The 24471-nt window shown below is 52.9% G+C and overlaps 2 protein-coding genes across 3 annotated transcripts in view; both read left to right on the top strand.

The window, feature by feature from the left end:
- The window catches only part of Man2b2 (mannosidase alpha class 2B member 2), a 29796-nt gene extending 21722 nt beyond the window's left edge, over positions 1-8074 (top strand). For both annotated transcript variants that reach the window (XM_078020988.1, XM_078020989.1), the window contains 8 exons: positions 1295-1486; positions 1836-2088; positions 2538-2648; positions 2738-2951; positions 4581-4715; positions 6054-6166; positions 6767-6884; positions 7807-8074. In XM_078020988.1, coding sequence (XP_077877114.1) covers positions 1295-1486; positions 1836-2088; positions 2538-2648; positions 2738-2951; positions 4581-4715; positions 6054-6166; positions 6767-6884; positions 7807-7904 — 1234 coding nt within the window. In that variant the 3' untranslated portion in view covers positions 7905-8074. The remainder of the gene's footprint in view (positions 1-1294; positions 1487-1835; positions 2089-2537; positions 2649-2737; positions 2952-4580; positions 4716-6053; positions 6167-6766; positions 6885-7806) is intronic.
- Positions 8075-14467: 6393 nt separating this feature from the next.
- LOC101960244 (MORF4 family-associated protein 1) lies at positions 14468-16349 on the top strand. The gene is made up of 2 exons (XM_078020987.1): positions 14468-15040; positions 15355-16349. The coding sequence occupies exon 1, from the start codon at positions 14652-14654 to the stop codon at positions 15033-15035; it is 384 nt and encodes a 127-aa protein (XP_077877113.1). The 5' UTR covers positions 14468-14651; the 3' UTR covers positions 15036-15040; positions 15355-16349.
- The last annotated feature ends 8122 nt before the right edge of the window (positions 16350-24471 follow it).

Here is a 24471-nt window from a genome sequence, read left to right as displayed (position 1 = left end):
GCCCACCTGCTCCGCTTTGCCTTCCCACCAGCACTGTGTGGAGGCCCCCGTGTGTCACATCCCCCGTCACTTGTCTCTGCCATTTCAGTCATGGCCGTTCTGTGGGTGTGAAGTGCTACTGCCCTGTGTTTTTGATTTGCATGTCCTTGATGACTAGTGATGGTGAGTATCTCTATGTGCTTATTGGCAGTGGCCTATCACCATAGTGAAATGTGTACCCAGGTCTTTGGCCACTTTTAAATTGGGTTTTCTTTGCACTGTTGGATTGTAGGAGCTCTTTATGTAATGTAGGTTGGTGGTCCTTGAGCAGATGTAGGATTCGCACATTGTTTCCCCCAGTCTTGGACTTTATCCTATCTCCGTGGCCTTTGAAAAGAAGCTAGGGCCGTGGGCCTGGGCCAGGAGATCAGAGGCCTTTTGTGTCAGACAATTGGACATCACTGCTTTTTCTCCTCTGCATCAGGGTCTCAACAGGACCCTTCTTAACACGTCTCCTTTCTTCCCCTCCTGGCTCCTTCCCCAGACCACGGAAGTCCTCAAAGTAGGCGCAGAGCTGTGCGGTTCTTCCCACTCTGCCCACAGCAAGTCCAAGCCCATTAAAAACAACATAACAACACGTCCCTTGATAAGGCTGCATATACATTTGCAATTAAAATATACATCTCTAGGGCCGTGGGACCCCTCCCCATCTGCCCATATCCTCCATCTTAACCAGAACAACCTAAGGGGGGTGAGCACAGGTTTTGGAGTCTGAGCTGAACTTGAACTGGCTGGCCTCCTTCCCAGATGAACCGCGTTGGTCAAGCCACGGCACATGGCCCAGTCGCTGTGCCTCCACGTGCCTCAGAGTGAAGCTGGTTAACAGGTCGTGTCCCTGGGGCCTGAGGGTCAGGAGAATTTAACCAGGTGAAGGAAGGCCCTGGCATGTGATGTGACATGGGGTCATAAATATAGTGTCCTGCTGGACAGCTCAGGGTCAGCAGGACAGAAATCCCTTCCAGTAGGGGTGTGGCTCACAGACCCTGCTGGCCACCTGGATGGCCCAACCCCTGTGATGGTGCCCTCTGCTGGGCCTGGAATGCAGCCCACAGAGATAGGGGCGGGATCCGAAGTCCGGCTGGCTCTGGCTGGGGTCTTTATGTGGACCCCACTGGGTCCTGGTGACTGTTATGCAGGCTCCTCGGGGTGATTCTCCTCATTCTGGGCTCTTGGCTGCATCTGGACGGGGGATGGTCTGCTGGCTCCAGACCCCGTGCAGGACCACAGTGGTGTGTTCTCTTGCTCGCCACTGCAGAGAAAGCAACCGCACAGTGCCCCTGACGCAGGAGTTCCTGGAATACCAGGCCAACGGCGACGTGCACCAGGGCCCCGTTTCTGACAACTACATGTTCACTGCCAACAAGACTGCAGTGCCCGCCTGGAAGACTGTGGTGATGGAGCTCGTGAGGGGCAAGCTGGTGACTGAGGTCCGGCAGTACTTCTACAGGTGCCTGGGAATGCCCTGGACTAGCCGATGAGCGAGTGCGGCCACCCCGGGGGCCACCCTGGCATTCAGTTGAGGCTGCCATCTCTGGGCGTGCTTTCTCATGTGCATGGGCCTAGTCATTTGGCCGGAGCCTGGGTTCAGAGAGGGCCTCTTGTTAGGTCCAGGCCCACACAGCAGCTCCATGGTGTCAGGGACCCAGGCTCCTCCTGCAGCATTTCTGAGTGTGCCATTGTGCACATGGCCCTGGGAGGCCCCCTTTGTACCCACCCTGCCAGCAGGAAGGACGGGGAGAGGAAAGGAGCACAGGGAGGCTCTGCAGCCTTACCTCCCACACTTCCTCCTCCTCCAGGAACACCACTGCCCAGAATTACACCTTTGCGATCCACTCCCGGCTTGCCCACGTGTCTTCGGACCCCGACCAAGAGCTTCTCTGTCACCGGATAGAGCAGAAGTACCGAGTGGGCCCCTTGGAGCTGAACCGAGAGGCCATCCTGAGGACCAGCAGTGATATAAGTAACCAGAAGCTCATCTATTCAGACAACAATGGCTACCAGATGCAGCGGAGGCCCTACCAGGCCTTTGTGAACAACGTCATCGCCCGGGTAACCCACCTTGCCACACACTGCACCCTGCCACATGCTGCCTGACCCCTTTAAGCAGCAGAGGCCTCTGGAGAGAGTTCCTTTAATGCCCCCGTACCCCAGATCTGCCTACGCAGGGTTGAGCGCACAGGCTCCCAGTCAGACTGTGACTGGATTCGGGGGCTACCACATATGTATGAGAGAGCTGGGTTTGTACCTCTTTCCCTTCTGAAGAATCAGTGCTTTGTCAGTGGGTCCTTTTGAGGGTTGGTGTGCTGCTGTGTCTTGAAGGCCTAGAGCCATCAGCTGGGCCAAATGGCTAGGGAGCAACAGAGCAGAGAGCTGAACCCCCGTGCACTGGCCTCCAAGGTCAGGGCACCTCCTCTGTGTGCCACTGAGCCTTTGGGGTCTGGCCGGGCAGCCTGCACCACCCTTTACCCAGAATGCCCGCTGTGGTGCTTATGTTGCAGAATTACTTCCCCATGGTGCAGTCGGCCTTCATCGAGGACAACAAAAGCAGGCTGGTGCTGCTGTCGGAACGTGCCCACGGCATCTCCAGCCAGGACAACGGACAGGTGGAGGTAGGAGGCGTGGTCTGACCTTCTGCAGCCCCTCAGAGCCACCCGTGAGCGCTCTATACAGGGAGGCCCTCAGACAGCCCCTCCTGCAGGTCATGCTCCATCGGCGGCTGTGGAACAACCTGACCTGGAACCTGAACTACAACCTCACGCTGAATGACACCTCCATCGTCTCCCCGATGCTCTGGCTTCTGCTGGGGCCCCACTCAGTCACCACTGCCCTGCGCCCAAGGATGGGGCTGGCACTGCAGCACAGGCCCATCGTGCTGGTCAGAGAGCTGGCCAGCAAAGGGGTGCCCATGGCACGTAAGTATCGCTTCTGCCCCAGAACGAGCCTTTGAGCCATGGTGGCCTCAGGAGGGACTCATGCCCTCAGGGATCTGGGCAGCTTTGGGGCAAGGAGGAGCCTCAGAGATTGAGGGTAAACAATGGGTCTCTCAAGGGCACGCTGCTGACAAGCACAGAGCAGGGGCTCGAAGCTGTGCCACTCTGCACCTCTCCCGGATATGTCTTAATGTGACACTGTCACCATGCCACTTGAGGCCTGGGGTCCCAGCATTTGAAAGCTAGGTTTTGTCTGAGTCTGGGCATGCTCACCAGGCGGCCCGGCCTGCAAGGCTGCGCTTTGCCTCCATAGAGGCATCTGTAGATTAGCAACCATGCAGTTCTGTATCATTAAAATAGTGGAACCAGAGTAACATTAAACCGGGATTCCACCAGAAGACAGTCCTTGGAGCAGGCTTTGAAAAAGTAAACACCTAGCTACATTCTGGCCCCATCCTCAGGATCCTGGAACTCAGTTCGTTGCCTACCCACTTGCAGAGGTGTTGATTAGGGTGTGCTTGCAACATATTTCCTCCTTCAGTTTCACACCAGAACCTTCCCAGGGCCTCCACACTCTTGTAGCATGCATTTCCCCAACTGCAGGGCGAGGTGCCTCAGATGCAGCCCTGCCCTGCAGGAGTTTCCACAGCCTGAAGGGGGGACATGATGGTGCCTTGCCTTAGGAGGAGCACAGCTGGAAGGTCACACACCACTCCAGGTGTCCTCCCAGCTGGGACATGCTGCGCTCAGAGGGCACCTGTTCCCCGCTCCCCAGATTAGTCTGCTTCCCATCACAGTGATGAGATCTCTGGGAAAACCAACTTTAAGGAGAAAGGTTATTTCGGCACATGGTTTCAGAGGTTCCAGTCCTGGATTGCAAGCAACCCGTGATGTTTGGAGCCTTGGTGGAGGATGTCAGCTCACCTTGCAGAGGCTGGGAAACAGAAGGGATTGAGAATCAGTGTCCCCATCAAAGACCTGCCTCCAGTGAGCTAACTCCCTCTCAAGAGCACAGGCTGGTGACAAGTCTTCAACACATGGCCTCTGGGGACAGACAAGTTCCAAACCATAGCACCACTCAAAACTAAGACTCTGACTTCCCATCTCGAAGTGCAGTAGACCCAGGGAAGGCTTCTGATGGTCCTGCTGGCGTGAGGTGTCTGTGTGGCTGGGGTGCCGTGCGCAGCTGCAGCTTGAGCGTGCCTCCGAGCAGGGCAGATGGATGTCAGGACAGGAGCAACTGGCTTCCCAGACCTCAAGTAGAAGGCAGAGCTGCGGGATCCTGGACGAGCTCTCTGGGCCTTAGTATCATCTATCGTTTGAATGTCTAGACTGGGGAGGCTCCAGATCCTTCCAGCCCCTCAGCTCTGTGATCCCAGCCGTTGGATGTGGAGGGAACAGCCTTCAGGGGGAAGGGCCTGCAAGGGCAAGGGCAAGGGCATGGACACCTGGGGCACCAGGACCACAGGTCTCAGGCTGACTGGCATAGGCTGCCCACAGGATGGGAGAGAGATGGGCCAGAGGCCAGGGAGACGCCACATGGAGAGTTCTGAGTGCCAGAAGGAGGAGTTGGTCCTGAACCCCTCCTCACCCTGTCTGTCTGCCTTGCAGGATCTGCTCCTAAGCTCCCAGTACCCCAGGAGCAAGAAGCCGTGACACTGCCCCCAAATCTGCACCTGCAGATCCTGAGTATCCCTGGCTGGAACTACAGCAGAGTCCACACCAAGCACAGGTACCTTCGGAAAGGTGAGGCAGGCGTCCAGCGGTCCAGACCCACTCTTCCAGGAGACCACCAGACCCCTCAGCCCAGCACCAGACAGAGGAATTACCTCAGAGTCATTGCAGTTCTGTGGGGCCCTTATCTGGTCCCTTCTCTGCGGCACAGCCCACAGAGATGGCTGTCCTTATTCTGCCCAACCCTCAGGGCTGCTCAGGGTCCATCTCCCAGAAAACGGGCAGGTACCACTCCAAGAATGGGTGGCTGGTCCTGGGCTGGAGCCCACTTGCCCAGCTTGCTGGCTGACTCTGGCCACTCCCCGCCTGTGTGCAGGCTGTGGTCCATCCCCATTTGCTAGATGAGGGGCCCGGATACCTGCAACTGCCTGTAAAGTGGGCTCCCATAGCACCCCACTGCTCAGGGCAGGAGGTGGGGTTGTTCTCTGACTCCGGGTTTCAGATCCGTAACCATTCCACCAAGAGCATACAGAAACATCTTTTACAAACCTCTTAGCTTGTGTGGGCTCCAGCAGCCGTTCCTGTGTGCTGTCTGAGAGCCAGCAAGCTCCAGCCTCAGGGCGAGCTTTGTAGGACTTCAGCACCTCAGCGCCAGCCCAGAGTCTGTCGGCAGCCGGGGTGGCTGCAGGGCTGGGCTCCTGAGCCAGGGCTTCACAGTCAGCGGGCCCTCTTCCCAGAACCTTGGACCCAGGGCTTCCCCTGAGCCTTCTCTCCTCTGTAAGACAGGAGCGTCAGCACCAAGCCTCCCGTGAGGGGTGGCCAAGGGTAGGACATGAGATCCCAGGACACTAGGGCAAACAAGACCAGCGTGTCAGGCCGGTTGACCGGTCATGCCGTGGTCGCAGGGACCCCTGACTTGGTGCAGCATGCATTCATTCCTCCCCCGTGTGTTTCCATGGGGGCGAGCGGGAAAGCCGCTCTCACTGAGGCCCCAGGACGCCATGTGCAGGTTGTGCTGCAGCACCTGCCTCCTCTTTACTGTGGAAAGTGACAGCTGGCTCCCACCACTCTGGGTGGTGTGGCTGCACCTCGCCTGGGAGGCAGGGCAGGAGAGAACTGGAGCCGTGAGGACAGCCCACTGATGACCTCACAGGGAAAGAGGACCTGGCTTCCGACCCGAATGGCAGGCTGGGAGGCCTGGAGTCCTCCCTCCTCGGTACTCCAACTTCCTGACCATGGGCAGGGACTTCCCCCTGAACCTTGGCTTCCTCTGCTGTCAAGTGGGGACGGAGCAGCTGCCTCTCAGAGAGGCTGAGGATGTGGAATGAGTCAAATGTAAAGTACCTGGGACACACCAGAGCCTTGAGGCTGGCTGGTAAGGGTCCTTACTGCCATCTTTGGTCCTTAAAGGCCACCAACCAAAGGCCCAAGCCGACCTACACCGCGTCCTGCTGCGGCTGCACCACCTGTATGAGGCGAAGGAGGACCCGTTCCTGTCTCAGCCGGTGACTGTGGATCTGGAGGTAACTGCCCCTGGCCCATCCCCGCAGACCACTGTGGCCGGCCTCCCCAGGAGAGTCTGAGGCCCTGAGTGAGTACCCCCGAGGGTACTCCGAGAGTTGGCCCTGGCTTTGTCAGTTACAGCAAGTCTGCTTCTTCCCCTCTGATCACTGACAACACAGACAGCGTTTGCATAATTAGGAACAAAGCAGATTGTGGCAGCCTTCCTCTGAAGATGACTTAGAGGTCCAGGGACCACCCAGCCCCACCACTGGGCTGTCTCCACCCCACCAGCCTCAGGGCCAACTTCCTCTCCTGGTCAGCTGGGGAGATGCAGCGAGAGCCTGCCCACAAGTGCAGGCACCTGAGGGTCGCAGCATCCCCCCAGGGTGGTGCCTGTCCCCCAGGCCCTCATCCGGCCATGCAACGGGGAAGCACACAGCCTGGCCTCAGTCTCCTCCTCTGTAAATGGGCTGGCAGACCCTTCCTTTCAGAGTGAAGAGCTGGACAGACACGTCCAGCAAGGCAGGGCCTGCCCTGGACAATGGACCCCACCCCCACTGCTGCTCTGCTCGGAACTAGGGCATCTGGGGCCACCCCTCACTCTGCTTCTGTCCCTGCAGACCATCCTGCGGGGGCTGGGGCCCGTGGTGGCGGTCAAGGAGCGCTCGCTCACTGGGACCTGGGACATACGTTCGCTGCAGCGCTGGAACTGGAGGACGAAGACTGGCCACCAGAAAGGTGGGAACCCCTGCCATAGTCCCAGCCAGGTCCCAGCCAGGCTCTGGAGCTGGACAGACCTGGTGCAGATGCAGCCATCCACCTTCATGGCCACGGGGTCTCAAGGGGCCCTTTCCCCCATGACCCTGCAGCCTCCTGATTTCCAGAGTAGGTCAAGAAAGGCTTGGATCAGTCTCCGCCTGCCAATGCCACACGCAGGCACATACATGAGCGTGCATGTGTGTGAGAAATGCACACATACACACGGACCGCACACCCTGCCCGTGCCCTGGGCAAGAGCCCCAAGCTCCTGAGTGTGGCCCAGGGGTTCTGCCAGAGTTGGCCCTGCAGAGTGGCCATCCTGTGCCCACTCTGCACCCACCATTAGCTCCCACAGGCTGGGCATCCTCATGCCTCCAGCTTTTCCATCCCCTCCCTCCTCCTCAGAAGGTCCCTGTCCTTTTCTCTGGCCTCCTCCAGTCCCCGCTAGGCAGGTGGCTCTGCTGCTCTCCTGCCCCAGTGCTTCCTCTATCCTGGGCATCACCTCTTGTCCACTGCACACAGCATGGTGCCGAGTGCAGAGTGGACACTTAGTGGCAGGGAGAAGAGGAGGGACCCAGGTGAGGAAGGAGGCAGGACAGGTGTGCCTCCTCAGTGGCCATGTTTTACCAGGTGGCCCAGTTAGAAAGCCCGCAGGTGTTGAGTACAGACTCCAGGGGGAAACCCGTCCACTGGGGCCGGGACCAGCCTGTATGACATGCTCCGCCTGGGCCATGCCTCAGGAGAGGGAGACGTGGAGAGACCCATTTGTGTAAGGACCCCGGTGGGCACAGGCCTCAAGGGCCATGGTCACCATGGGAGCCACAGCAGGCTGTATGCAGCTGCAGGTTCTGGGGGGAGTCTGGAAGAAGCACCCTGCTAGACCCACTCTGTGCTCCCCCAGGCCATCCCACCTCTCCCTCAAGACTGAAGAGAGGCCCCATCGTCACTGTCTACCCCAAGGAAATCCGCACGTTCTTCATCGACTTCCAGCAGCCATGAGTGGGTTGCCACAGATTCAGGACTGCCCCAGCTGTCAGTGCCGAAGCAAAGGAAGAGCCATCAAGAGGGTCTGGGGTCGGGAACGAGCTGCTGATCCCACAGGCTGGCAGCAGAAAATGGTCCTATTTGGGATTTTCTCTTATTTTTTTTAATAAAATCTATATTACAAAGTCTGGGTTCTCTCTCCAGTGCTCAAGCCCGCCCCCACTCTCCTCACACGTGAAGGATGTTTTCCTTCTTTCTTTTAATTTCTTTTGGTTTTAAAATAACCTTTATTTAAAAAAAAAAGTTATGTGCATAATAGGAAACAGAAAAACACAATGAACAAAGTCATCAACACACGGGCAGCTTACAGCTGCGTGTCCTTCCTTACAGCTGCGTGTCCTTCTAGGTCCCCAGTGCACATGACGTCCAGTTTCATGTGGTCGGGCTGTTGGTGCGTATCATGCCTCCCACACATCATGAATATTTACCAACTCAAAATCCCAGGGCTACATGGTTTGATAACCAAGAATACACTGCAAATTCAGTCTGGGCAAAAAAGAAATGTCATCTTGCCTTTTTCACAAAACACAAAAATGGCACGACTTTGAGGTAAAGGACCGGCAGAGCCATGGTGAAACACTGCTCTGTGTCGCGCCCCACTGAAGACGAGACGACGGGGCGCACGAGGCACGGTTTCAGGACCGCTTGTTTCCACATCCACACTGTTCACGTGTCAGCCAGAAGCTCTGTGCCACTGACTGCTTGACATCCCACGTGCAGCCAGAGAGGTGCCCACAGGCCAGGGTGGATCTCAGGGGCGAGAGCACTCACCTGGCTCACCCGCGCCCTGGGTGCCATCCCCAGCACCATGAAGAGAAAGACAAAAAGTAAACCTGAATGCATGTGCACACACCTCTCCCTGTCCCTCCACCCTCTGCTGCCGCCCACACACTGCCTAGAGGTGGCTGTGGGAGGCCATCGCGCTATGTGACCAGCATTTTCCTTCCCTGATCAGTTGAGGCCCTGTCGGTCACTTCCAAGTGATCTGGCCACATCAAAGTGGCTCTAGATGGCTACACCGATCTTGGAAGCCGCAAAATGTCACAAAATGTGTCCTCATGCATAGGCGCGCCTTCCTGTAGCCCCACAGGTCCAGCTATGCTCACCCGTTTCCTTTGTGATATTACCCCCTTGCCCTGTTTAGGTTAGTGTCTCCATGGAAACACCCTTTGTGTGTCCCCTTCTCTTGCTCTGCCTTTGGGTCAGTCCTTTCTAGCTGACAGCATACATCATGAAGCTAGACTCAGCCCCTTGAAACCTGACCTCTTGCCTCATTTGAATGGCTGCTCCTCTATAAAAGGGGTCAGCGGGTGCTTGTACTCTCTCTCGCTCTCTCATTCTGCAGACCCTTAAGGTCAGAGGAGCCGTCACAGGACACAAAGAAAAAGGCATCTCGGTCTCTTGGGTGGTTATTTCGTGCAGCCCAGTTCCCCTGAAGTGACTCTTGAGTGTTTTAGTTTCGAGGAACACGACAGGTGGCGAAACAACTCCACATCGAGATGCGTCTTTTCTCTCAACGATGTCAGAGATATTTAAATCAGCTCATTCACTAGCTCACTTTTCCCCACAGGTGTCAGTGCGGGACATCTACAAAGCTTAGGTGCCTCAAAATAAAGACCCACCTCGCTCCACATTAAACACATGTACCTGATGTTAAAGCACCAGACCTACGGGTACAATCTAAGCCAGCTGTGAGCTGCAGAAGTCCTAGCAGGGAGCCCCACACACACATACCTTGCTCTGCTCCCCCTTGACCTTTCCAGCCACGGAGCATGGCACTAGTCTAGCTCCCAGAGGCGGTTGACAAAGCTACTCCCAGGAGACAGTACTTCCTAACAACTAACAAAAGGACGGTTACACAGGGATTATTTCACCACCTCCACCTTAAGTATACTGGGGGCAATGTGGCCTGCTTATCCTTTATACATTGACTAAAATGGCTGGACAGCTAAACTAACATAGCTGGGGCAGAGCCTCTGCATCCTGCCTCCTGCTCCACCCACTACTACCCAGGCCCCACAGTCTGCAACGCATCAAAGTTCACAATTCCCAGTGCAACACTTCCGTGAAACTGCAGAAAGCCTGCCAAGAAGCTTGCTGCAGCCCACTCCCACCACGTGCGGTGCCCTTCTCAACATCTAGAAAGACTTCAAGCTTCCAGTCAGGGCTGAGGCGTCCTGCTGTGCACAGAGGCCTTGGTCTGCAGACCAAGAAGGCAGTAATTAGAAAGTGGCTTCTGTGTAGGAGCATTCCTACCTAGAGCCCTCCCCTTCCCTCTCCTGTCAGCCAGTGGCCAGGTGCTTGCTTCTGTGATGCATACGGGGTGGTTGTAACAACTTCCCCTTGGTGCACAATTGGTTTTAGGAGCAGCCCCTGGCTCTGAACACACTTGGAGTGTGCACACTAGCTCCGGTTCTGTCATGCACCAGTAATTTCCTTAACATTTAGAGACCAGATGCTGTAAACTGACACTCTCTTCTTTTTTACACAGTGCACACAGCAAAGGCAAACAGCACAGGACCCAAGGACATGGCTACCCTTCCTCATGCGAGCCCTCTGACATTGGGCTCTTTGCACCCCTTCTCCCCAGACTCACACACAAACAAAGGAGCTAGGCTATTCTCCCCAAAACAACATTTCCGGTGAATTTTAACAAGATATTTACAAAATGTGTTGTTACTACCTCTACTTTTAAGAGGTTCCAGGCAATTCAGAACAGCTAGAAAAACTGGATGATTCAAAGAAGTACCTAGCACTGTCGATCATGTGTACAGCAGTGAAGAATAGCACACGCACACAGTGGTCGCAACAGGAAAATGTCCTCTGCCTATGACTGGCACAGAACCTTCTTTTTATTTTCGGATCTTCTAATCCATGTGGCCCCTGGTATGGCCTCTAAGGGAGGTCTAATGGATCCATTTCATTTCCATGGGGCTAGAGGGGTAAACTAGTGGTAGAAGCCAGCATGCACAAGACCCAGGGTTTTATCCTCAGCACCAGGAAAAAAAAAAAAAGTTGGAGAATGCTCAATCTTCTCAGGCACATATGCAAAGTGCGTGCTAAAATTGTCCAGGTCATTAGACAAATATTAACAAATTTTAAACAGCATAAAACAAAACTCCATTTCTAAACAGAATGCAATTAAGTTAGAAATCAGAAGAGCATAAATGGCTCTCGAATGTTTGAAAAACATTTTTTTTTTGGTGGGGGGTGGGGGTGGGGGTTACTGGACATTGAACTCAGGGTACATCCCCAGCCCTATTTTGTGTTTTATTTAGAGACAGGGTCTCTCTGAGTTGCTTAGCAACTCTCTTGCTGAGGCTGGCTTTGAATTTGGAATCCTCCTGCCTCAGCCTCTCAAGCCACTGGGATTACAGGTGTGCACTACCACACCTGGCTTGAATAACATTTTTTCAAAATCTAATAATTTGTCAAAATTACAGTGGGAATAAATGTACTTATAAATAAAGAATAATGAGGGGCTGGGGTTGTAGCTCAAGGCAGAGTACTTGCCTTGCATGCCTGAGGCACTGGGTTCGATCCTCAGCACAACATAAAAACAAATAAATAAAAATAAAGATATTGTGTCCATCTACTGAGAAACTGATGACTCCATTTTTGAAAACCCAGCTTCTATCTCAAGGCCTGTCCAAAGGGACGGGGCGTGACCCTTGTCCTTGGAAAAACCCACAGAGTGCTCCTAGGCACATAGCCACCCTGCTGAGTTGTTTGTCTGTAAATAACAGGAGAGATCTGGGCGCTAGGCGTCCTAACTCAGTTAAAAGAGAAAATAAAGAAATGCTGGAGACCTGGCCCCTACTGAACACTGGACACCTGGCATCTTATGCCCGGCATGAAAGTACGTGGTGGAAGGGACCCACCTCACCTCATCCTGGAGAAGAGGCAGTGTTTTCCAGTTCTTTGGCAGGGTGTGAGTCATCTGCCCCTCACTCCCTCTAAATCAACCTTCTATTTTAGAATAGTTTTAGGTTTGCAGCAAAACTGGGCAGCAAGTGCAGTTCCCATATCACCACTGCTCCCGGAAGCACAGCATGTGTGCAATCAGTGAAACCATGTTGGCACACCATCGTCACCCGGTCCTGCCTTTACTTTAGGGTCCATTCTGGGTGGCATACATTCTGAGGGTTCAGACGCGTATCCACCAGGATAGTCTCACACAGAGCAGTTTCACTGCCCTGAACATCGGGTCCACCAAACTCTGCCTGCCTACCCCTTTCTCCTCCAGCAGCCACTGAGCTTTTTGCTATCTCCATAGTAGCCGGAATTGAAGCCAGAATTGGGCAGGCAGTCAGTATAGACAGGTAAATGGAGTCAGGTCGGGTCAAGGAGGCCAATTTTGAGTGAGTCTGGGAAGTTGGAGACTGTCCCCTGAAGGATCTTAACAAGAACCTGCCCTTGTTCCAACCTGTTGCCAAGGTCACCAGTCCCAGGAATTTCCCCTCCCTCCAGGGAGTTATCAGATTGTTAAAGGGTCCCTCTCTAATCCACCCTGCCCTTCCCCCTTGGCCCACCAGTTTTCCACTTTCTGGCCCTTTGCCCACTGAGCATTTCCTAGGAAAAAGAAAGATAAGTGGGAGAAAGACAGGAGAACAAAGGAAGCCTAGGACTCATAAAAAGGGCAGAACACCTTGCTTCTTCGGATACCAGCTAAGGCCCCCTTCTCCCTCATGGTTTAGGTCTATGTTAGCCCTCCCTTTTTTTAAAACATTTATTTTTTAAGAGTAGTTGGGACACAATACCTTTATTTATTTTTATGTGGTGCTGAGGATCAAACCCAGGGCCTCACGGTGCTAGACCAGTGCTCTACCGCTGAGCCCCAGCCCCAACCCTATGTTCCCCCGTTTTAAATAAACCCTGCTTCATATGTTTGCCTCAGCGCGCTTCTCTAATGTTCAAACTTCAACATGTGGGGAAGTATCAGAATCATATAGTATCTGTAGAGATTGGCTTTTACTTAGTAAGATGCACTCAAGGTTTCCTCAATGTCATTCACGGCTTGATAGCCTGTTTTCTTTTAGGACTGAATTATATTCCATTTATCTGGGATATAGTTTATCCATTCACCTGTTGAAGGCCACTTGCTACTGAGTTTGGGCAGTTAGGAATAAAGCTGACATAAACATCTATCCACAAGTTTTTGTGAGAACAAACAGAACAAACAGGTTGAACCCAGTTGAATAAATATCAGAGTGTGATTGCAGAATCACATAGTTAAGAGTTTCTTTAGTTTTAAAAATTAACTACCAGGACTGGGGATGTAGCTTAATGAGCACATTGCCAAGAGCACTTTCCAAACTTGCATCAGTCTCTGGGTTCAATTCCCAGCACCACAAAATGATAATAATAAACTACCACACTGTCTTTCAGGGTGGTTGTGCCATTTTGCACTCCTACCAGCAAGGAACAAGAGTTTCTGTTGAGCCACATCCTCACCAGCATTGGGTATTGTTAATATTCTGCATCTTAATTATGCTAATAAGTGTGAAATGGAATCTCATTGTCATCTGGGCCATTAATTCTTACTTAAGAAAAATTTGAGATAGGTGCTTCTGATATATCAAGAAAGCCCCAAAACCTGGAATTTTACAAGAGGAGCAACCAAAATATAAAGAAACGAGGCCAGGCACGGTGGCAACCGCCTGTAATCCCAGTGACTCGGAGGCTGAGGCAGGAGGATAGCAAGTTCCCCACCAGCCTCAGCAACTCAAGCCCTCAGCAAGACCCTGTCTCGAACTGCAAAAATACATAAAAATAAAAAGCTGGGATGTAGCTCAGTGATAAAGCATCTTTGCACTCTTGGATTCAAAGCCCAGGACCCCACCCCCGCTCAAAACAAAAACAAAAACAAATCTGACAAAGGCCTAAATAAAAGAGATGCACTTTACACAGGTGTATGCTTGGTGTCTACAAAGTACTTTCATGATTTTTATCTTAGTCCCCAACTGTGACTTTTTATCTGTCAACTGGAGATCGCTGGGGGGTGGGGGGGAGGACTTGGGTCAAAATACAAGTCACAGTTTGCACGTCGTTCTGTGTTGAGCGAAGGCCGCGGTGCCTTGCGCTGGAGACTGGCGCCGCTGGCCAGCTGGCGCGGGGGTGCGCGGGCCCCGGGGTGCGGGGTCTGCGTGGAGAAAAGACCCCGACGCGCGGAGACGGAGGCGCGCTTCAATGGTCGAGTCCAAGAGGAAGGGCTCCGAGCGTCGCTCGAGATGCTACAGTCTTCGTCGGCATTGGGCTCCCGCCTTCTCCGCGTCCAGCGCGGGAAAACCTCCTTTTCAACGTAAACTTCCGTGCCAGGGAACCGCCACGGGAGGCGGTCGCGACAGAAGCCCACGCCCACAAACCTGGGCAAAACGGGGCGGAGCTCGGGGTGACGCACACGGGACCAGGGTCTCGTGCGCGCGCGCGTCGACTAGCGCGCGGCCGCGCTTTATAGCGTGACCGTAAAGCGAGGCGTGGCCGAGTCGTGAAAGGGGCCGCAACGCGCAGAGCGCTGGTTGACGGCCAGGACTCCATTTTGTTCGTCGCCTCTCGCTCTCCAGTCGCCGTTTCCGTGGCTGCTCTGAGGGGAAAAGTTTTAAAAGGGCGAAAGTTACACAGACCGCCCTGCGGCTGCGTGGCTGAGCGCCGCGAGCGTCCACCTTGCCCCCGCAGACGTCGGCAGCGCGGCTCGAGCGCGAGATGCGGCCCCTGGACGTGGTGGAGCTGGCCGAGCCCGAGGAGGTGGAGGTGCTGGAGCCCGAGGAGGACTTCGAGCAGTTCCTGCTGCCGGTCATCAACGAGATGCGCGAGGACATCGCGGCGCTGACCCGCGAGCGCGGCCGGGCGCACGCGCGCAACCGCGGCAAGCTGTGGGAGATGGACAATATGCTCATCCAGATCAAGACGCAGGTGGAGGCCTCGGAGGAGAGCGCGCTGAACCACCTGCAGGGCGCGGACGGCGGCGCGGCGCCCCGGGCGGCCCCGCGCTGCGAGAAGGCGGAGGAGAAGGCCAAGGAGCTGGCCAAGATGGCAGAGATGCTGGTGGCGCTGGTGCGGCGGATAGAGAAGGGCGAGTCGGCGTGACGGCGGTGAGCGGGCGCGGCCACGTGGGCGCGGGGGCCGCGCGGCCGGGGACGTAGGGGCGATGCTGCGCGGGAGGCCGGCTCGGTGTCCGCCCGGTCGCACCCGCGGGAGCGACTGCGAAATAAACGACCTGCGGCACCCGAAGGCGTGCAGCCGCGGGACGTGGAAACGGTGGCCCTCGGCAGCCGCTGGACGGTCCCAGATTTTGCCGAAGGCCGGGATGAGTCAGGCGGCTTCCCGAGAGGGGCGACCTGCGTGGTGGGCTTTGCGTCCCCCCCGCGTTGACCTCTCTGATGCGTGTCTCCCGTTTGTGCCCTAGGTTTCCGCAGCGGGTCCTGGTCCAGTGATGGAGATTGGTGACACCCTGGAGAAGCTGAAACCAGAGAGCCTCTTGTTTTCCCTTTTTCTCTGTCTACACTCTGTCCTCACCTACACTACGTTTCTGCTGTGGTCGGGGGTTGATGACCTCAATATGAGTTTTGATTGTTAAATGTTTTTGTTTGGGGAAGTAACTTTTGTTTGGAAAAAGCTCTCACATACAGGAATTAGGGCCTAGATTGTGAGCTCTTGCGGCAGTCACATTTGTTCCTGGGTTTGGTTGTTATTTCTGAATTTTGAGGTGCTTTGCTCTTTCTAGTGTGACCTGATAGCTCCCTGGAACTTTGGGTCTGTGTGCAACACATATGAGACTCAGTGTTCTCCAGCTCTGGAGGTGCCCAAGGAGCTGCATGGACTCCGAAGACCACTCCATGCAGCAGCTGCTGAGGAAGGGGCCAGACTTGGACTGGGAATGCGGATGGGCCTGACCTGGCTAGGACTGATGAGTCTGGAGAACGGGTGGAGGATGGTATTGTTTGTATTGGGGGACTTTAATTTCTGTGTGAGACCAAAGGCGGAGAGATGTATTTTGTTCAAAATTTAAATTTTATGTGGTACACTATCGGATGTAACCTGTCTCGTGGGTTTGTTTGGACAACCTAACTCAGCTCTATTTGCCATGGAACCTAGAGTAGGAGGTGAGATCTTGGTGTTCTGTATGGGTTGATGTGACACCCATATGTATTTTAGGGGATATTGGACATAAAATGAAAGATATTTGCAAAGACCCTTCAGGGGCTGGGAAGGGAAGCCTGGAACTGTCTGCATTGAACTCTTAAACTGGACAGGGAAGAGGCATCTTCAAGGTTCATATGTTGTCCAGCTATAAGTTTATTTGAATAGCAGGCCTGCTAAGTATTTGAGGTCAAAACCCTACCATGTTTAAAAAAGTAAACAAACTTATCATGTTAATAAAAGTATTCATTTGCTTGAAAAGACAGAATATCTAGAAAGTTATTAAGAAATTTTCGATCTTTAAAATTTAAGTTTTTTTCCTTGGCTGTCCTTGTTCCTGAGTGGGGGTGACATCCTGTGGTCTTAAGCTGTTGTGAAAGGGAGCTTCAACTCTGAGTGCTCTTTAAGGAGTAGGATAAAGAAAAAAACATAGGTAGCTCTTGTGTAGGAAGGAACCTCATGTAATTCTGTGGTCCAGGCCGTGCCTTCTAAGAAACCAAATGACTTTAGTCTTTCAAATCATAACATATTTGTTTCTAGTCTTTGCACTGGGAATATAATGATAAAATAAAATTACAGTGGGGTGGATCAATGTACAATGTGATGATGAGCCACACCCCCCTGGGAAGTGAAGGACTTACTCCCCTAGCTGCTTTAGCACACCCCTGCTCCTGGGTGGTCCACATTCAGAGAGGGCCTTCTTATCCCAGTTTGTGGCAATATAAGTCATCTCTGCTTCGGAACTCCTGTTGGATCTACTGAAGTTTTGGTTAGGACTATATCACAGCCCAGTGTTACATTCCTTACCTTCCTCAGGTATTGGTTCCTAAAGAACTTATCTGTACTAATTTTCATCTAGTGAACTAGCAGCAGGAAGTGTACTTCCTGGGGGGGACCTAGTTGGTAGGCAAATCTAAAGAAAGTCATGCATCAACAGCTCTAATACCATATCTAAGAAGAGCATTGAGGGAGTGCCTAGGAAACCTGTCCAGAGGAAGTAATTGGTGAACTTGGCTTCCAAGGTCAGGAAGGATGGGGAACATGCCAGTCACAGGGAAGAGTGTAAGAAAATGCCAGAGATCCAGAGGGTTTTTTTTTCCCCCGTGTGTTTCTCTAGCGGGGGAAACTGGGCCTTGTGGAATTATGAATCAGGAGACAACTACCTAAGCTGTATTTGGTCCATAACTAAGAAATTAGACATTGATCTAATGCTACTAGACTTTATTTTACCAGTTTTCTACTAATGCCCTTTTTCACTCAGGGCATTACATTGCACTGGGTAATTGATTTTTTTAAATGGATAATACTTAATGAGACAATATTCAGGATAAAAGAGCGATCCTTCCTCTCTCCCCCGCATCTCAGTTCACCTAAGAAACAACCTTATACCAGTAACCTGATGAATAGTCCACATTTGTGATGTGTGTGTGTGTTTCTGTACACACTCTCCCATACTTTTTAAATTTTCTGGCGTATACTATGTGATCTATGAGTCTTTTTTCCCCCTCTCAAGAGAAGTCATGAGGGCTGTAGGAGCGCAGGGTGTCTCCTAACATGGGAGAGTGGGAAAGGCATCTGGAAGACAGGTGTGGAACAAGCCCTGAGGAGAAACGGGCAAGTATGGAGAATGATTGAAGCCTGCAGCTTCAACACTTGGTCAGCATCAAGCCAAGGAGGCCTTGAAGAACTGCCAAGGCCCTTTGGAACAAAGCAGATTTAATTCTGCCAGGCATCATGCCAGAACCGGCAACAGCCGTAGCACAACTCTTGGGGACAAAACACTGACAGATGTCTAACCCAGAGGAAGAACACTGAAGAGCTGCAGATCCGCTGAAGATAAAGGCTCAGGGCAGTGCCAGAGAGCATGGGGAGACCTGGCCTCCCTTCATCCTCCACCTGCCCTCAGTGATCTTAGGCTGACGGGGCTTGTCCCACGTTCTTTGCAGCCCTGGCATTCTGAGTGACTTCTAGCACTGAAGCTATTTTGGGATGAAGTGCTGTAGGGATCATTAGTGCTGTTCAGATAAGTTCCAGTTGTCTACATTTTGGGCACACAGTATGATTGCACATCTTGACCATCTTGTGTTTGCGTGGGCCTATGTGACTAATTGGCAAGTGACACCTGTCATATCCAAGCCAGAACCTCCAACATGATGGCCTCCAGAGCCCTCTGTCTCCTACGCCATGGGGACTAGCATCACTTGAGATGGTGGTTGGCTGTCAGCCTGTGTACCTCTGATGAGCATAGCTTCCTGACAATCTACGGCAAAGTTGTAGCAAAATAAAGAAAAACAAGTGGTTTTAACCCTCTGAGATTTGGGGATTGTTAAAAAACTAAACCTAGACTAAGGTTACTGAAAAAGATATTTTCCTCCTTTTCTGGCCTTGCTCAAAAGCCAAGCTTCCTCCTGAAACCTGTATCCTCCACTGTGATCTCATCTCTCTTGCCTCCCTGGGATCATTGTCCAATAAATACCTCCTGTGTCACTCATTCACTTTTTCTGCCCTCTAATGACTCCAGGGGGACAGGATGCCCAAAGTCAAATACCTGGCTCTGTCCACCATCTCCTATCCTGGCAGCAGGTAAACATGGAGCACCTTAGGCATCTACTGTCTTTCAGGTGTAAGTGGGGTTTGTGATCCTGGTTAGCACTGTGGCCAGGTAAATCCACTAAAACCATCCAGAGCTTGCTTCAGTTGCTGCCCAGATCCTCAAAATACTGATTAGTTCCCTTTCTTCCTCTTCAAACTCTAATTCTTGGTTCACAAGATATGCTAGGCTGTTATTCCCAAACTCATCTTTGCTTTTTCAAAAAACGTTCTTTACCAACTCTCACAGCTGAAGCTACCCTTCTGCAAGCCCTAGCTGCCCTGCAGCCCAGTTGATGGTCACAGCAGCACTCTGGTTCCTACATGGGTGACAACAACTGGGTTCTTTAGGGCTGCATTTTCACCAGAGAGGAGTGAAAAAGGAAAAGGGGGAATTGAAATGGTATGTTTGGGAACTGGAATGTCCCCCAAAGGCTCATGTGTTGAAGGCTTGGTCCCCAAGTGGCAATATTCAGAGGTGGGGCTCTTGGGAAGTGATGGGATATGAGGGCTTTGACCTCATTGGTCAGTTGGAAGGTGGTGGAAACTGGTTGAAGGGAGTAGATCTTTGGGGATGTGCCCCTGGGAACTACATCATATTCAGACCCTTTGTTCTCCCTCCCCCCCCCCCTCCGGGACCCCGTGAGGTGAGCAGCTTTCCTCTGCCGTTCCACCATGATGTTCTGCCTCACCACAGACCAGAAACAATGGGGCCAGCTGACAATGGACTGGAACCTCTGAAATTGTGAGCCAAAATAAACCTTCCCTCCTCTAAGTTGATTTTCTCAAGCATTTTGTTACAGCAATGAAAAGCTAATACAAAAAGTTACAAGTTTGGGCGGGGGCATTGCTGCAGTGATGGACTAGGTACTCCAAACAGATCAGTGGGGAAATGATGAGCAGGAACAAAAGATGGAGAAAGCTGATGTGAATGGGAGGGTCAGGGCTTTTTTTTTTTTTTTTAATGTGTGGGTGATTATGGTGGAAATGTCCCCTGGGGGGATGAAGCTGTCTAGTGATTGTGGAGGTGCAGCAGGTTTCCCTGGGAGTGGAGCAGCTCCTTGGAGGTGAGGATGCCCAGGTGTGGGCTAGTGGTCATGTGAATGTGGAACTTACTGGGGCAGCGGCAGGGACAGCCAGCAGCCAGCTGCAGGGAATGATGGGAATGAAGGTGGGCATGGCAGGGAGGCTGGAAGATGGTTAGCAAGCACCCAGGAGAATCCATGTGGGCAAGAGTCGGGCAGGAGAGGGCGTGGAGCCCGACCCAGCTCCTGGATGGCACAGGACGTGGGGAAATGGGTGGCTTTCCCTTCACAGACTAACCAGCAAGGGGCAAGGAGGGGTGGAGGGCAGGTCCTCTCCAAGAACGAGGCCCAGGCTGGCAGTGGCTCCAGTTGCAGAGGCCTGGACACAGGTGTGGGCTGGAGGAGTGGAGAAAATCGCTGGACACTTGTCGCAGGACGGTGTCCAGGGTCTTCTGCCCCGCTCATCGTGGGGGAAGCAGTAGGCTCAGTCCTGAACCTGGTCCCTCTGAGGGGTGGGCATGGCCTTCACCTAACTGACATGGAGAAGCCAATGATGCCGCAGTTGGAGGATGTCATTCAGCCACCTCTGTGACAGGTCTGAGAGGCTATCTGCACAGTCACTTAGGGCATCAAAGGGTTGGAAATGCAGGGGGTTCTGCACCCCAAATTAAAGCAGTTTGGAACAGCACCAGGAGCAGCCATCTCAGGGCAGACGGCTGAGTCAGAGCTTCCGTGAGCAGCTCCCTCCGCCTCCCCCAGCTGGGGGTACCTGCCGAACCAGCTAGGACTAGATGAGGACCTTCCCCTTCCCACGTGGACACCCCCGGCGGAGAGAGGAGGGCCACAACAGCAGAGACCAGAACCAAACCAAAGACTGCGGGAGACTTGGCTATGACCACGTCCTGAGGAAAGGCCTACATAGACCTCTAGCTTCACTGGCTTTTTGCTGACTTAAAAATCACTGATTCTGAAGGTCACACAGCGGGGTGACACATTGTCTCCCACCACCTTTGGCGCCTCTGCCGCGAGGACTATGCCAATAATGGCCTGGGTTACTCTCCAGGGACCTGAGGCTCTTTCACTCAGAGCACTGGCTCTTCACTTGGGCCTGCAGGTGTCCGTAGGGTGACCAGAACCAGAGGCAGAAGCTCAGCATCTGTCTTCATCTTGGGTCTCTCTGCTTCGCGGCCTGAACTTTGGGCTAAAGGCACCACCAGCCGCCATGATCTGAAACACCAGACCATAAAAGAAGCCACAAGAGGTGGCCCCTGAGTTCCAGGGAGCTCTCTGCCTATTCCCAGGACAGACTTGACCACTGCTCCCTCTGGGAGCCTGTCTCCCTCCCCCATTCTCCTGTCCCATCTCTTCAATTCCCTGGAGCTGAGAGGTGGTTTGTGAGCAAAGGCCCCTTCCCACTCTCCACTGAGTAAAGCTCTCCTGCCACTGTCTCCCGAGTCACTGGCCTTATCGAGCACCAGCAGAGCTGGATACTTCTGTTACACTGTGTGGACGGTGGGAGTGGACAGGAGGCGTCCTGGGGTTTGGAAACATTATATTGCCAAAGAAATAACAAGCTGACTCTGTTAGAATCTGAGGCGTCCACTGTAGGGCCCTCCTGAGCCCTCGCCCACACCAGCAGGAACCAGGCTTCAGAGGCTGCATGGCCCTAGAGGGGTGCACTTCCCAGCTGGACTCCACAGGTGGCCTGGGAAGGTAATGGATGAAGAAGAGTCTCCAGGAGCGTCGGCTGGCCACCCAGAGGGGAGGGGGCAAAGCAGTTCTAGAAAGAGGGCCAGGTGCTAAGGGGCTTCCCTGGGGCTTTTGCTCTTCCTGCCCAGTGGCTTTTCTTTTCTTTTTTTGGTGGACACAATATTTCTATTTTATTTTTCTTTGGTGCTGAGGATGGAACCCAGTGCCTCACGTGTGCTAGGCGAGTGCTCTACCCTTGAGCCCCAGCCCCAGCCCCCTGCCCGTGGCTTTGGATGACTCCTGCAGGCTACGTGTTCCCTGTCCTTCCCGAGAGGGCTTCTTGCCACATCGAGCTCCCCTTGGGGAACTCCCAATATGGTACCACAGTCCCCAGAGGGAGTGCCCACGAGAACCCACATTCCACAGCCTGGTATCAGGGCACATCGCTTCTGCCGCGCCATCTGTAGCTGAGAGCCCAGCCGCAGTCCAAGGGAGGGGATGGAGCTCCGCTTGTTGGAGTAGCAAGAATCTGGGTGCTTTTCAGAGCGCGGTGAGCGCGGCCCCGCGTTCCAGTCATGGCCTGTTTTTAAAACACCACTGAGTCAAGGACCTAAAGACAAATCGCCAGTGTGGCCAACGGGGTCTCAGCGTTTCAAGGTTTCCAGAGGCAACACAAGCACAGAAGTCAGGAGCGTCTCCACCAGAACCAAAGAGGAAATGTAGTTTCTAAAAGGTACCATTTATAATAGGATCCACAAAAAACTGTTGATGTGTATTTGTTTCCTAGGGATTCTGCAACAAAATGCCACAACAGAAATTTGTCCCCAGTTCTAGAGGCCAACAGTGTGGCATTGGGGTGCTGCAGGGCTGTGCCCTCTCTCACGTGCCTAGGGAGGACCCCTCCAGCTCTGGGGACTGCTGGCAGCCTCGGCTCTCCTTGTGTTGCAGCTCATCAGTCCAATGGGCCACGGTGGTCACTGGCCTTCACAGGGGGACACCATCAGTGGATTAGGGCTCACCCTAACCCAGCAATTGACACCCAGTCCTAACTAATCACATCTGCCAAGCTCTGTTTTAGTGCCACCTTCTGAGGTTCCAAGACGTGAGTCTTAGAGGGACACCATTCAACCCAGCTCAAGTGGCAGCTGGGACTGTGACATGGCATGTATAATTTGTAACACGTGAAATGTTTCTATGCATGAAATGACATAAAACACATTAAAGAACTGCTAAATAAATGCTGATGGACATTGCTGTCCTGTGGACTGGTCCAGGGGTCAGCAGCTCAACAGAAATCTCACCAGAAAAACCAGGACGCTCCAGGGCATTTGCCACACTGTACCAAGCACCAGTCCTTCCTGTGGAGCTAGCAGGGGCCAGGACATGGAGACCCACACACAAGCGCGGACAGCCCTGACACAGGCGTGGCAAACATGGAGGCTTGACGCACTGACCGGTGCTGCGCTGCCACCCAGGGCCGTGGAGGAGAGTCAGCATGTGGCACGAGGACAAGGGCCATGTGTGGAGTGCGGGTGGAGGCTCTGCAATAAAGGCCCCGCCCCAAACAGCTTGAGAATCATCTCCAGATGGGTCAGCCACAAATAGGAAAATCTAAGCACTAAGTATTTCAGAGAGTATAAAGGGTAGGAAAGGATTTCTTAAGACCAAAACAACAAAGCATAAAAGTAAAGTTTGATATTTTGTGTTCATCAAACTAAAATCTTAATTCGTACATGATTGTTCACAGAACACTTTTCATAATAGCCCAAGGGTAGAAACAGCCCCATGGCTATCGATGGCTGGAAGCATAAACAGACTGGAATAGCCACATCGGGGACCCTATCAGCACTTAAAGGAACAAAGTGCTGTCACACGCCACAAGCTGATGAACCCGAGAATATTGGGCTAAAGGCTGGGACGGGCTCCTAGTGGGCTGCTTGCTGGCATGTGTGAGGCCCTGGATTCCTCCCCAGGGCCATGCACACACTAAGAAGCCAGGCACACAAAGCCACATGTTGTGTGATTCCTCTTCTCCCCCAGTGGTGAAGATGGATCCCAGGGCCTCACAGTGTGAGCAAACGCCAGCTGGTGTGAGTCCCTTCTTGTTACATTATGAACTGAACCGTGTCTTTACCAAACTCAGGTTAAGCCCTGCTGGATTTGGAGATTGCTTTAGTCAGCTGTGCATTGCTGTGACCAAAGGGCCTGGCTAGAACGATTTTAGAGAAGGAAAAGTTCATTTGGTGCTCACTGTTTCAGAGGTCTCAGTCCATAGACGGCCGACTCCAGTGTGAGGCAGAAGATGGTGTGGAGGGAGCAGCAGAGAAGAGCAGTTCAGGACATGTCAACCAGGAAGCAGAGAGAGACAGCTGTGCTCACCACCACAAAAGGTAAACTCCAAAGGCACACACTTCCAGGGCCCACTTCCTCCAGCCACGCCCCACCTGCCTGCAGCCACCACCTGGTCAATCCCTATTGATCAGGGGATTAATGCACTGATTAGGTTCAGGCTCTCATGACCCAAGCTCTTTGCCCCTGAACTTCCTTGCATTGTCTCACACATGAGCCTTTGGGGAATACCTCATATCTAGACCATAACAGAGATACAACCTCTAAAGAGGTGATAGAAGTTAAGTGAGTTAAACAGGGACACAGCCACATCAATGTTTATAGCAGCACAACTCACAGTAGCTAAACTGTGGAACCAACCTAGCTGCCCTTCAGTAGATGAATGGATAAAGAAAATATGATGTGTATACACAATGGAATATTACTCCGCAATAAAAGAGAATAAAATCATGGCATTTGCAGTTAAATGGATGGAGTTGGAGAAGGTAATGCTAAGTGAAGTTAGCCAATCCCCAAAAACCAAATGCCGAATGTTTTTTCTGATATAAGGAGGCTGATTCATAGTGGGGTTGGGAGGGGGAGCATGGGAGGAATAGACAAACTCTAGATAGGGCAGAGGGGTGGGAGGGTAAGGGAGGGGGCAGGGGGGTAAAAAAAAAAGATGGTGGAATGAGATGGACATCACTACCCTAAGTACAAGAATGAAGACACAAACGGTGTGGATATACTCT

The sequence above is a fragment of the Ictidomys tridecemlineatus genome, chromosome 9 (assembly GCF_052094955.1).
Source record: "Ictidomys tridecemlineatus isolate mIctTri1 chromosome 9, mIctTri1.hap1, whole genome shotgun sequence".
In the NCBI taxonomy this organism is placed as follows: domain Eukaryota; kingdom Metazoa; phylum Chordata; class Mammalia; order Rodentia; family Sciuridae; genus Ictidomys; species Ictidomys tridecemlineatus.
The sequence above is the reverse complement of the archived record's forward strand: the minus strand, read 5'-3'. Positions and strand labels throughout refer to the sequence as shown.

What these genes read in the sequence shown, in the direction of transcription:
- LOC101960244 (XM_078020987.1), top strand. Translation starts at nt 14,652, where the DNA reads ATGCGGCCCCTGGACGTGGTGGAGCTGGCCGAGCCCGAGGAGGTGGAG.